Below are 14064 nucleotides of genomic sequence, written 5' to 3' on the forward strand. Positions count from 1 at the left end.
CATATTTGACTTGGATTCAGGGGAGCCGAGGATCAAAGCACAAACCCAGGTGAACTTTGGCTAACATGCTCCACCACCTGAGCCAACTTAATGGACCTAAAGTGAGTATCAAAACAGATTCATCCTAACATTCTCAGCCTTTGGTTATTTTTGTAATTACACCTTAAAACATAAAATGGAATTGAACACACCTCTGGTTGAGCCCTTTAACCTGGACTCCGTCTCTGCCTTGTTATACGTTAACTGGCACTGGCACAACACTTGGCTAAAAACATAGCACATAACGTATACAGTAGCTTATCTATGAGAGTGCTATTATTGCTTTAGGGAGTTATGTAGTGGAGTTCACCCATTTCAATTCCCAGCCTTTGTTTATCCCTTGTCTGCTTGTTAATCTGGATGAGACGTGGCCTTGTGCAGTTTGAACTGTTCCCTCCGGTGCTTCAATGCTAATCAAAGAGTGCAGGTGTCAACGGCAGTCTAATTGTACACAGCGGGTTTCGTTTATGGCAGGCTTGTGTATAGATTACACACTAAGAGGATTTTTAATATGGACGATGAAGACCTGGTTTTAATAATGGTTGATAATGGAACATTTGAAATGTAGCAAAAGCCTCTTAACCCTCCAGCATTTTGAAGCTTAAAATATGGTCTGTTGAATAAAGATGTGAATTTAAATCGGCTGGTCGTTCCATTAAGGACGAATGCAGGAGAGTCAAATTTGAAATAATAGAGCAAATTATTTAAAACATGGGTCATGACAATGTGGTAGAGGGTTGGTGTGGCAGGTGCTGTCAGGGAGACGGAGCCTTTAACTCACTCACTGCTGCCATCTTGTTAGTCTCTGAGGTAATGCTGCAGTGCTGCACCACTAAGAACTACGGAAACCCAAAGGGAGTGGTAGTGGTGGTGGCGGAAGTTATATAGTTGTTTTAACCACCTCTCATCTTATACCAGTTAACAAGGACTGAAGGATAAACAAGACAAAGAACTCCTCAGCTCCGTGCAGTGTTCACTGACACTGTAGAATACTGACTGCATGTGCTTTTTTCTCAGTCACTTTGGTATATTTCCCAAATCATCCCTAATATTTGCAAAGTATTTTTAAGTAAACACATAAATATAACACTATCTGGAAGAAAAAAAATACTGAGTCAGCTAATCAAAATATTAAGCCATGCTGTCTCTGTAGTCAATGAATTGTTTTGACAGTTGGTCTGTCAAAAATTAATAACATTAACTCAAATATGAAGCATTATAGCGAGTATGAAGAGATTACATGGTTGAATTACCTGTTCTGTCTACAAAGTGGTGTTAATGAGATAGTCCTCTCAGGGATCAATTTTGGGTGTAAGAAGACTCAACATAGAACTGGTATAATACACTTTGTTTGTTGTTTTGACTAAATAATGAAGATTTCTAAGCACTTTAATTCTGATCTGAGAAATGCACAAAAGCGACTGAGAAAAAATACAATAATGTGAAAATGACTCTTAACACTCCTATTAAATTACCTTTTCCATTCTGGTAAACGGTTGCAAACATGAATGAACCTCAGGCATCTTCCTGTTTCTGTAATGGTGGTTACTGTGTTGTAGCGACTAGTCGATGGGGCCCTGGAAGATGAGCCGTGTCCAGCCGGGGTTGTTGAGGGCAGCGGAGCAGAAGGGGCAGACGGGTCTGAAGGCGTGGGTCCCGTGCGGGAGCGGGGTCTCGGCCCAGTACCTGACTGTCTTCTCTGAGCAGACGTGACCGCACGGCACAAAACCGTGTGAAGGAGCGCCGGCGTCCACATACACAGCAGGTTCACAGCCCAGCCAAAGGGGCACATAGGGACCCACGCTCCTGCACAGGGGACATTCTCGACGGGTGGTGGAGCCCTCGCCCTCTCGCGGCTCCTGCTCTCCCTCAGATCTCTGGCCCCAGTCGTGGCGCCCGTGGACATGGCCACAAGTGAGGTAGACCCAAGGCTGACGTTCTTCAAGGCTGGAGTAACACATCAATATTTTTTATATACAAACACAGCTTTTAAGAAACTTTTACTGTATTTTTGACATAAAGTAAAAAAGCTGAAGTATAAAGTATTATGCTTAAAGGAATACTTCACCAATTTGCATTTAGCTATGTATTACAAGAATGCGGGTAGTATTTTTGAAAAATTGTGCTTCCCAACCTCAGTTTCTGCTGAGCTGAGAAATATCTTCATTTTTTTGTTATGTGCCCACCAGTGACACTTGTTCCCGCAAAGATGGCGAACACTGTTTACATTCTGGGAATGAGGTCCCATCCCCCTATGGGTGGGTCTAAAAAGTGCAGATTTAACGTTGCACTTTCAGTATCACTGGTGGGCACATAACAAAAAAATGAAGATATTTCTCAGCTCAGCAGAAACTGAGGTTGGGAAGCACAATTTTTCAAAAATACTACCCATGCTCTAGTAAGACAAAGATAAATGCAAATCGGTGACGTATTCCTTTAACCTTGCGATGTAACATTATTTGTATGCCGCGTCCTTCATCTGAAAATTGGCTCTGTCAAGCAGTATTATCAGACCTGACTGAGGGAGTGTTTGTATGTATACACTGGCAGCACAGGGGCAAGTAGCATTTATCCAGTCAAACTGCTGAACGCCTAGATTTTTTAAAACGGTAGAATTTAATTTTTTTGGATATTCTTTTGAGTTTTCAGTCACACTCCAACCTGTTTGCAACCATGTCTCACTTTACTAGCACAATGTTGACGTTGCTTCCATCTATTTTGATATAAAACAAATCATGTGGATTTGAGAAACAAGATCTAGACACAGAAGAAAGTCATGAGGAGCTGCTAGCCTTAATCAACTATGCACTACAGCTTTAATATTTTTGGCTAATGTGTGACCAAAGCACCTGTGGCTGCGTGGCAGGCTGGGGAAGGCCAGTGTGCTGAGGCCTACAGGACACTGGGGCCGGGACGCATTTAGCTCCTGGCGAAGAGCCTCTAGGTGGCGCAGGGTGGGAGAACGCATTAGCCCCTCGCCTGTACGCCACAGCAGGGTAGCACCACACAGGTCGACCAGGGAACCGTCTCGTAGTGCACTGCTCTCTCCCTCTGCCTGGTTTACAAAATCAAAAACAAACCTTTACAACCTTACAAAGGGTCACAAAACAACTTGTAATGTAGCACAAAAAAAATAATCAGTGACGGACCAGTTTGCCTCTGCTGGGTCCAGAGCGTGTCTCTCTCAGGGCGTAGACATCACCACAGACGGAGATCTCTCTCCACAGTCCCTGTTTGGGATCCTCTGGAAAACCTTCAGGGTGCATCACGAGGACTCCGTTGGTGGTCAGACCATCCATGTGCCCATCAGGGTTTTTCCATTTGGTTGCTTTTTCCTGTGGTAGCACAGACATGACACCATTGTTTTTTTTTATCATTAACACATAAAAATGTGACGTTTGAAACGTGTTCAGTTGAAAACAATCTGTGTCCAGATGAGCGTTTCAGCTTCGTTTCGGAAGGAAACGGAGTCCACGCTAACACACGGGTATAATTGGCATGTTTATGCTGCTGTAAACAGGGAGGTGATTCTCTTCTCAGCTGATAAAAACAATCAAATGGTGAGGAGATACGAGACCGACAATGTTCACAGTGGGTGATAAGAACCAATCGAGAAGTGAAAGCCAGTAACTCTGTTTCTGCTTATCCAAACTATAATGCAACACCAGTGTTCAACCATTTTGGGATTCTAAAACAACACAGTACTGTGGACAACAGGCAAATCTGGAGCAGATTTGAGACATTTCTACATGAAATCCGAGCAGTGTGGATGTAGCCGTCATCTCATCACACCTTGTTGTTGCAAGTGTTTTAAAAAAGGCGTCAACACTTATGCAAAAAATATACTCGTTAAGACACCTTTGCAGCTTTGCATTAACAGTGCATTACTCACTCCTAGGAAGATATTTTTGGAGGAGTCAAAGCCTGCAGCGTAGATCCGTGCCGTGTAGGGTGGGTTGCGTTCACACACAACTCTGCAGGCAAAGCGTGAGATCGTACTTGGAGCGATGGAGGGGTCCTCCCCCTCTTTCCCCCCTCCCGATGTATCCGTCACCACAAAGTCGATGGGACTTTCTGTGGAGCGTCCGATCTGCAGGAGGGAAGCGGAAAAACATTTTCTGGATGCTATTTATCATAGATAAAGACATATTCAGTGTACTGTACAGTGAAGGTTGTGCCTTTCAACGCTGTACGTGACTTGAGGAAAAGGCACTTCTTATAAAATGTATTTGTTTCTAGTCAAAATAATCTGATGATGCAGAAATTGCATTGATGAAATGATATAACTGCATAGTTTGTGGTCACGGTTGTTTTTGATTTCCTTCATGACATGAAGTACCTGAAACATGTCTGTGTTGTTGTCATGGCAGTACTCCACCACCACGGTCTGGTTGCGGGAGAGAGTGAAAGAAATGCTGTGCTGCCCCCTGCTGTGTACAGCCTGAAACGACAATAACGGCAAGAAAAAAGGATGAGAACCTCTTTCCATACACTTAAAATAAAATGATAAAATGTTCTACAGTATGTAAGGCCTTGTTTAGGCTGCAAATCAAATCATAAGCATTGGAAGTATATCTGATCAGATTTTGATCTTCCTGACCAACCATACACATTATGTATTGCAAGTGATCAGATCCATTCTGCATGTGTCCATATTGACATAGTCTAGTGCAGTCTTCCACATGGATGTCTATAGTTAGAGGCAATGCCCCAGAAAAACAAGCAGTCTAAACAAAATGCCTGTCCCACATGGTTATGTGGAGCCGTGGCTCAAAAGTTAGTTTGATTGCAAGGAGCGACAGAAACCTAGGAGACTGCTTAGTCAATTGGTGTCTGTCAATTGGTTAACACGCCTCTCAAGATCAACATCACTGTCGTTGTTTTTGTTCGAGTCGCACTGTCAGTGACGCAGAGGAAAAGGGTCTGTAAAAAATGATCAGAATCACATTCGAAATCACCTCGGTATGTGGTTTGTACTAGCTTTGGGAAAAAAATGGATCTCATGTGTTTTTAGCTTAATATATGAATATGCAGTCAATCAAAATTGACAATATTTTATGTGGTAATACTCCATCTTGTTTAATACTATGATACAATAAATAGTGAGCTACAGCATGAGTTCATAAACATAAGGCAAATCAAATTGCAATGGCAAAATAGTTCAGCCCGAGATAAACCATGCACGCAGGCACACACACAATGTAGACAGACCACACATACAGCAGTTATCACACTTGGAAGCTTAGTCATCCTTCCTCTGGCCTGTTTAGGACAACAGGGAGTCACAGGAAGGAAACTAAAGTTAAATACTGATAAAACATTCACCACACAGAGACACACACATCACATACCTTGCTGTCCTGTGGGGTGTTGAGGATGTGAACAGCGCTGGGTTTAACACCGTTGGCCTTGGTCCTTCGGTACAGAGCGAAGCGACTCTTTCTGCGCCCCCGGTCGCCGCAAGGAAGAGAGCCATTGTACCTGCAAAAAGACGAACACAAGCGAGCACAGGACGGAAATAAGACTCGTGTTGTAAGATGTGGAGGCAAAATGTTCAGGTTATATTCATGATCTGCTTCTTGCTGGAAAAGTAAAAATTAGGGAATATACAAAATATTGGCAAGATCTCGATATACAGCACAGCGTGTTATGAAATGAATTAAGGCAGCACACATGCGATTCACTCGGCTACAGACCTTTGATGAAAAGGTCAGATGACCTCACTGAATCAGCTCATGCCTTCAGCATAAGAAGAGCTTGCTCATTGTCTTAGCCGTCTTTACAGAGGAAAATATTTTCATCACGCAGCTTTGAAAAAGTGTTCTAGTTAGACTTCTCAATGATGGTTTGAGTTTTGTCATATTCTTAGGTTTAACATTAGTTTGAAACTAAATAGAAAGCTGATCCTTCAAAATATCACCATCTGTACTTGGATGCATATCCAATCATCTGAGGAGAGAATAAAATGATTGTTTATTTAAAATGAGAAGAGATCGTTTATTTATAACATTATCAGTTGCAACACATCATAATATGCCAAGAGAACTGTTAATAAACTGAACCAAATCTGAAATTATATATTGATTAATCAATTACTGGTTTGAGATATGATTTTTCAGTACTATTTTGTTCACCCTTTGTGTGAAAAAGTTCACACAAAGGGGTGTATTTTACTGTACTTCATGTTGTACCGAACACAACAAGGAGTTAATAAGTAAAGCAGATGTGTTGCCAAAACAACAAAACTTTAAAATGACACAGATTTTTTATAAATTGTGGTGACAGCAGTTAATTTGGTTTGAAAAGTGGTCAGTATAGTTAAATCTGTGAGTATGCAGTACAGGTTGGCAGCAGGAAGTTTGTGAAAGAATTAAGTATGAGCTAAACTTAAAAACAACTTGATTTAAAGGTGATTATGTATGGAAACCAATCTGAAAGGATGATCCGGTGCTACCTGCTATTTCCATTGTTCTGCCTGCTACTTCAAACTGACAGTCTTCTGACAGGAAGAGGATTGGGTCAGTAAAAGATGACTTGTAAGGAGAGATGTAGGGGGGTCTGGTTAAAGGGGGAGACAATATGAAACAGGACTCAGGTTGATGAGAGAACACAGGACACAAAATCAGCTTAAAGAAAGAAAAAGGTGGCAAGGATACAACATAAAGCAGAGGCTTGAAGGAAAAGGCCAGTTGAGAAGCATCTCCATGAAGTATGACTTGCTGAGCAGTCATGGCCTGCATCACGCATGTGTGCACATCGCCAAGCGCAATATGAAATATTCACTCCTTCTGCCCCTCGACACTGGGTTTATTTTCGTTTAGGGCAAGTCACCATGCTTTTGTAAAAGTCAGCGCTCAGCAAAACAGCGACGGGCTGGCAGGGAGATGACTAGCAGTAAGACGGAGGAATGCGACAGTGTTAAGAGGCTGAGATAAACAGGTGTGGGAGAGATAAACCGAGACGACAGGAAGGTGCATGCACACAGATGGGAGCGAGTCATTGAGTAGAGGTGAACTGAGCGCCGCTGCGCTACTCGAGAGGCCAGTGCTGTACATAGTGTCCAGGCTAACTACTGTAATGAGCAATGGCAGACAGTCACTGCAAAGATCACACGGCATGCAGTGAAGCAGCAATTGACCACATGGGGCATATGAAGTCTGACAGAAACAATTCCAAACCACACAAAACAAGCCAGGAAAATATGATATCTGACAAGAGGTAGTAGAAAGAACAGCCTGTTCTGGTGCTGCAACTGCTGCTCAGGTTACCTGCTCTATGTTCAGGGGCAAATGATGGTCAAGGGCCTGAATCATAACAATTCCTATATTCAGGTATAGCATAACCTATGTGATAATAATAATAATAATAATAATAGAAATGTTGACAGTGCAGTGTGTAAGAATTAGTGACATCTAATGATGAGACTGCAGACTGCTCTGCTCACTAATTCCCAAGCGCATCAATGAACTATGGTGGTCTTTGTCCACCAGAAACGGGTGTGGCTCTTCTCTTTTATATCCGCTCAGTTTCCTGTAGAAACTTGCCGCCACAAAATGGCAGCCTATGGAAGGCAAAGACCTTGTTTGAAGTGGTTCAGACAAGGTCACACTTTGTATTGCACACTAATACAAACAAAGTAGTAGTGATGTGCAAAAGTCACAATAGAAAGATTTGTTGTTTTAGCAATGCTATAATGACCATACAGTATAATTATTTCCGAATCACTTTATTGACACACTAATAATATTTCATGTCAAAAAATGTCTGTTAAATGCTGTGAAAAGGGTATATCACACCAGGTTGATTGAAGATATGTGTGAGCATTGCATACTCATGTATGAGTTCGACTGACTAAACGTTCAGTCACATCATTCCAATCCAAATGCCAACGATCACAGAATTTGACAGACATAAAAAAACACAAAAAAGCTGGTGGTGCCCTGAGACTTTTGTGTGGTCAATTTCTGCCAAGGAACCCCTCCCCAACACAACTGGAAGTTATATTTTAAAACGTACTGTAATAAAAGTAAAAACAAACTTTTCAGGTTCAAAACCACACAGAGGACACCTGTAACTGCCCACTAGCCGGTGAGCCCCCACACAAGCAGGGCCACAATCATGACCGCTTACAAGTGAGCTAATACAATACATTAGCAAAGAGGCACTTGAAGCACACAACCTGTTTGTTAGTTGTATGGTCAGACATTGAACACTGGCATTGTCATTTCCCTCAAAGTAACCTACTGTATGTTTGGTGGCAAATGTTGGTCAAAGGCCTGAACTAAATAACCTATGTAATTAATGCTAATAGCACACAGTATTCTTTCAGGTTCAAAACTACACAGAGGAAACCATTAACAGCCCATAGGCTGTGGTCACCACACACACAAAACCACAATACATTACATACAGCTTAAAAGAGATAAAACACAGATGCATTATTGAACTTCACAGAGGCATACTAAGTGTTATGCCACAAACTATACTGCACGCCTGTGTAAATCGCGCGGTCAAACATCTAAAATTGGCCTTTTTATTATTTCCTCAGCCTCTATGAGGATGCAAAGGACTGCTCTGTTCAGAGTCAAATGTCGAGGAGGGCTAACTAATCAGTATTCTGATACAGACAGGCTTCAGCCTCCTAACTCCATGTTCAGCCTGAGGGGAAGCAATAGGCCATTAGGTCAGTTATCTTTGGCATACACAGGAAGCACTGCATGACTGTGTGTGTGTGTGTGTGTGTGTTGTGTGTGGCATTTCTATCCCCTGCAGTCCATGCACAGTGTAGAGGGGTGGAAATGCTGTGGAAGCTGGTAGCTGTCATCAGCACATCCGGCCTACTGTGTGCTGCTGCTAGTGATGTGGTTGGGGCTTTTACACCTCCCTCCTCCTCCTCCTCCTCATTGGTATTGGCTGGTCATCTGGATGCAACGTTTTAGTAATTAATAAGAAGAGACTAAATTGTGGTGTGATGTGCAGGATGCATGCTTTACCAGCCTATAATACTCCCCTCTTCTTCCACACTTTAAGCCATCGCAGACCCAGCATAGTATGACATCATTGGGATTTATCCAGCCCCCCCTACACCCCCCCCCCCCCCCACCACACACACAACCATTGATGAAAAAGCGGCTACATCCGTATAGCCTCATATACTACACAGCTGTGAGCAGATGTGCGTATTTATAAATGAAACGCATTATCCCACACCAATACAGACCGAGAGAAAATGGTTTTCTGAAGAATACAAAGTTGGTAACATTACAATACATCCATTCACTAGTGGTAAAGACGACACATGAGCTAACTACCAATGTTTAAGTAAAAAATAACCTGCAGGGGTTGGTTTATTCATTATAGTAGAGGATTAAACCTGAATTCACACGTCATATGTTGGTTTATTGTGCTGTAATGGTGCTACCACACATTTAAGGCTGCTGCTGGAGGGTTTCCTCCATCCCACACATTTTTTTTTTTTTTACTACAGCTGTAGGTTTACCCCAAAGACTTAAGACTTACCCCAAAATGACCAGCTCGCCATATTTCACCGGGTCTTTAACGGGTACATCATCATCGTCTCCGTCTTTTTTCGGTGAATTCATCAGACTGGACAGCTCCAGAAGAAGGGGAAAATAAAAAAATAAAAAAAGAAGACGCGTCCAATGGCAATATAGTGGTGAGATAAAACAATGCTAACACACTCGGAACTGTAGAGAAGTGGCTCGGGTTTGTATTCTATCAAAGTTTATTCACACTGAAACAAAGTTTTACCGGACTTCTCGTCGCTTGTTTTGGTGTTTTAATCCTGTGAAGGAGCATCTTTTCATGGCTTTTGTGCCAATGTGTAGCTAGTTTGTGTCACGACAAATCTGTTCACTAGCATTAGGTACAACAACGGCGAACGGCAGGGAGTGGAGCATACCATTTGGTACAGGGGTGGCCGTTCCCCACACATGTTGGAATTGTTGGCAAAATGGCCCCTGAAAAAGACAAATGCGTGCTTGTTGAAGTAATATAGTGGAATAAATAGTGGAATGGTTATTAGGAGAGATTAAAATAAATATTCAAATTTCAATATACAAATGCATTTAAGCGTGCACACCCCGTGGAGCAAGAAATGGACGCAGCCCTGATGAGAGGCTTGCTCCCACTGCTAGAATTAAATGAGGAATTTTGAATTGCTGTGCCCACATCATCCATTGGCATGTAGGGAAGTCCTGAGACATTTGAAGCAATAAAAAGGAAAGGATGTTTGGATTTTTATGTATGGAAATTATGTAGATTCTGATCTCGTGGGTCCTTATGGAGTCTGACGTGAAGGGGATGCTTCTTGGAGGGGGTGTGGTGTTGAAGCTGGGATGTGGGTCAACATTGCGCCCCAGACGAGACACCTTTTTTCTTTTTTTTTTGTCTCCATTTCATCATTTCATATGGGAGTTGGGGGGTAAGCCGACTCCCAGCCTAAATAAAACACCATCCATAACCTTAACCCTAACAGTTAATGTCTAACCCTAACATTAACCTACTCATAATTTAAATATTTGAGCTAAATTCAACCAGTTCCTCTCAAATTATATGTTCTGCCTCAGTAGGACCAGGTTTTGGTCTCCATGAGGACTACTGGACCTGACAAGGTCGGTGTTTGTGTCAGAAAAGATCCCAACAAACAAAGATTAGTGTGTTCTACTCCTAACTGATTGCTGACAACACTATGGCCACACGAGGGCAGTGCACTTCAGCTACAGAGTAAAAAGAAGACTGCAACTTTATAGGATGAAGTTTGTGAAGTGAACCTCTTCACGTTAATGTGTGTGTAACATCAGCTTCACCTGCAGAAACAGTTCTCCTGTTATCACATTGTCCCTTTTCACATCTTTGTTGTTATTCACCATTGTTTGGTGAGACTGAGAGCGAGGCACGAGCTACAGGATTTTTGGACTGAACCCAGATGTGAAGAGTCAGTTACAGAATCTGCCCCAGATGGCACGGCTGCCTTCACCTGGAATGATATAGCCTTCTTTTTTGTTCTGGTGTGGAGCTGGTGTAACATGTAGCGGCTTGCTTGCAGTGTAAGGAACAGTGGCGCCGTGTGTGGCAATGATGTTTTGGCCTCTGCTCAATATTGTGACTGAGTCACCGAGAGAAAAAATGTCCTTATGCAAAGTCACAGAAAGATAATGTGACAACTTCAAAGTGGGGGAAAAACACATCCTCACCTTCATATTGTAGCCAAAAGTGTACAGTACAGTATCAGTGACCCTGCGAGAGGTGATGACTCATGAATGAACCACCACACCCCTTTTCAATGAATGACAGTCTGCTGCAGTCACAGAGTAACTGACTCAGACATGTTTTTTTATGTATCACACCAACGATCAACCTCCAGCAAACAGTCTAATTCATTTAAAAAAGTAAAAACTGGATGGACCAGATGTGCGTGTGTGTGTGTGTGCATGTTTTCTTTCTTTCTCACTCAGGGATTAAGGTCACACCCTCCTCTCTCTCTCTCGCTCTCTCCCTCCAGTTTCTCTGCCTCTCATATTCTTTTTTAAAACTTTCTTTTATCTCTCTGTCCCTGTTCTCATTTAGATGAAATTTAGCGTTAATTTGGAAAACATGTTTGGCCTCCATCGTGCAGAATGAATCATCATCGCCCATTAATGTTTATGTCCATAATAGTGAATGAGCAGGGCAAGGGCCCAGTTTGGAATGTTAGAATTATTGACTAGTGTCACTAGGAATTTAAAGAATGCTCTCAATCTATAGATTTAAAAAAAAAAAAAAAAAAGTTATTTTTATTTATTTTTATCTCCACAGTCATTGCACAGTTTCAGTTACAAAACAGTATCTTGCTTAAGGATCTTTAACAGAGCAGATGCTTGTTGTCAGAGGGAGGAAATCTGTTAATAAACCTCTTTTAAGAAACTGTCTCTTCCATCACATCATGCCACTGCCTTAAATAGACATGGCAGCTTTTTGCAGAGGTGTCATCTGGTCTGTCACCCACACTCTCTCACAGTTAAAGTAATGCAGACATAAAGATATACTTATGTAAAATGCAAGGATGAGAACTTTAAGATATAAAGCATGTACGAGTTAAACTTTTAGTTTGAATAGAGAACAGTCAAATATATGGTGATTAAATTGCAGCCTCTCATCAGAGTTTCTCATCAGTTTGTGCATATATAGCTGTTGCTACTCCATGTGGCTGCTGTGCACAATGTATACAATCTTTCTATAGTTCAGCAGCCATCATAAAATCTCCATTTATGGCATTTGTGCCAGTGGCATGGTTCAAATGCAGCCAATCTACAAAGGAATGTGTAACCTGTCTTTGGAGCATGTTAGCCAACAACCTAGTTTTTAATCACACGAGTTATCTAGGAACCATATTTGGTGAGCACACCACAGGTCACATTTTATGCCTAATTGTGCACATGCTGAATGCATTAGCCTGCTATCATTATGCAGCTTTTCTCAGGCCACACTTCAAGTCAAGAAAACAACGGAGAACATTCTGCAAATGATCATTTAGAGGTGGATGTTTGTGTAGAATATACACAAATATGGACTTTTGGAGTAAGCACCAAACGCAGCACAAGCTGTATGTTCTCATACTGCATCTATAAATGTATTCATAATTATTCAAAAGATGAATGAGTACACAATAAATCATTTTAATACAATTATTAATAATGACTTGACACATGGGGAAACTCCCTTCTTAAACACATGTTGCTGTAATACATGTGAATGCTTTGGTATTTTGGCTCAGGAACCGGTTTCCCATACCTTACGCCATCAGACAGCTTTCATGATAAATGTGATTTCTGTTCTTTTCCATGATTTACACCCAGGACATTAGTGTACATGTGATTTGAAGATGCTCTGGGACCACTGCCGCAAACACAATATGGATTCAGCCAACGATGATTTCAAAGATGAAACCAGATATTTCGTTGAAGAAAGAGGCAGTCAATTTGGACCACTTAGATGTGCTACAGCCATCTGCTGCTGTGTCTTTGTCAGAGTTGCCATAGAGACGAGCGCAAACAAAGAAACGGTATTTCTGTCATTTAGCAACTCCATCTCCCCTGTCTGTAGTTAAAGATTTGAGATAAACTGCTCAAGCAAAACCTGAGACTTTTGGCTACGATGCGGAAACAAAGAGGGTAACAACTGTTATTTCCACTGTGAAACAAAGAACAGCCATGTCTGTTGTATGTAAGCAGTGCTGTGTCTTTTTGTGAAAACGTGTGGCCCATGTTTGTCACAAAAAGCCCTACCTGTGATACATGCTGTTTGTCTGTGTGTGTGTGAGTGTGTATGGGAATGCCACACACTCTCTTGGCCTCCTTCATGTCATGGAGCCGCCATGATCTTGCAGATGGTTCAGCATATTACGATTCTCTGTGGGCACAACAGGCTCCACTCGAGGTTTTGGCTGCCTACCGGCTCGGCTAATTGTATACACAAACAGGTTTGTTGCAAAACAAAGACAGTGAATGACCTTATCTGATTGTATGTATTTAACATCGGGGTTCCCGGTACCAGGTCTTGGGCTGGGCCAAGCCAAGCCTAATAATCTTGTACACAAAGCAAGCTAACTGCATTGTGTTTTGTCATTCTCCTTTGGAATGTATGTATTACATATACCAAACATACCAAAACAAGACTTTTGCAGCTGATTAGACATTAAAAACAGACTGTGCCTGTCACTCACACATATAGTAACAGCCCCAAGACTTGCCTTCAGAGTGAGTGATGTGTGTTTTGTGCAGTGGTTAAGGTTAAATGTGTTTACTGTGCTTTATATACCTTAACATGACAATAACAGTAGATTTGTATCAATCCTTGCCTTCCATGATCAATGCTGATTTTTATGAGATCACACGAGGAGCAGAACACAAGAGAGTCATGTGACCAACTCATAGGGGACAGAATGGACCAAATACACTTGGTGCACATGTGACTGACACGATAACCTTTGTTGTCTGTTAGCAGGACAATGGATTACACAGTATG

At 41.9% G+C, this 14064-nt stretch overlaps 1 protein-coding gene across 1 annotated transcript; it reads right to left on the reverse strand.

Moving 5' to 3' along the window:
• Positions 1-1601: 1601 nt before the first annotated feature.
• Positions 1602-9641, reverse strand: LOC310935241 (E3 ubiquitin-protein ligase pellino homolog 2; the record flags this gene model as incomplete). Its single annotated transcript, XM_083899098.1, has 7 exons — positions 1602-1986; positions 2889-3094; positions 3189-3374; positions 3932-4129; positions 4379-4480; positions 5391-5520; positions 9559-9641. The coding sequence occupies 7 exons, from the start codon at positions 9639-9641 to the stop codon at positions 1602-1604; spliced, it is 1290 nt and encodes a 429-aa protein (XP_083755224.1).
• Between the last annotated feature and the right edge of the window lie 4423 nt (positions 9642-14064).

Source organism: Microchirus variegatus, assembly GCF_963457635.1.
Source record: "Microchirus variegatus genome assembly, chromosome: 12".
NCBI lineage: Eukaryota > Metazoa > Chordata > Actinopteri > Pleuronectiformes > Soleidae > Microchirus > Microchirus variegatus.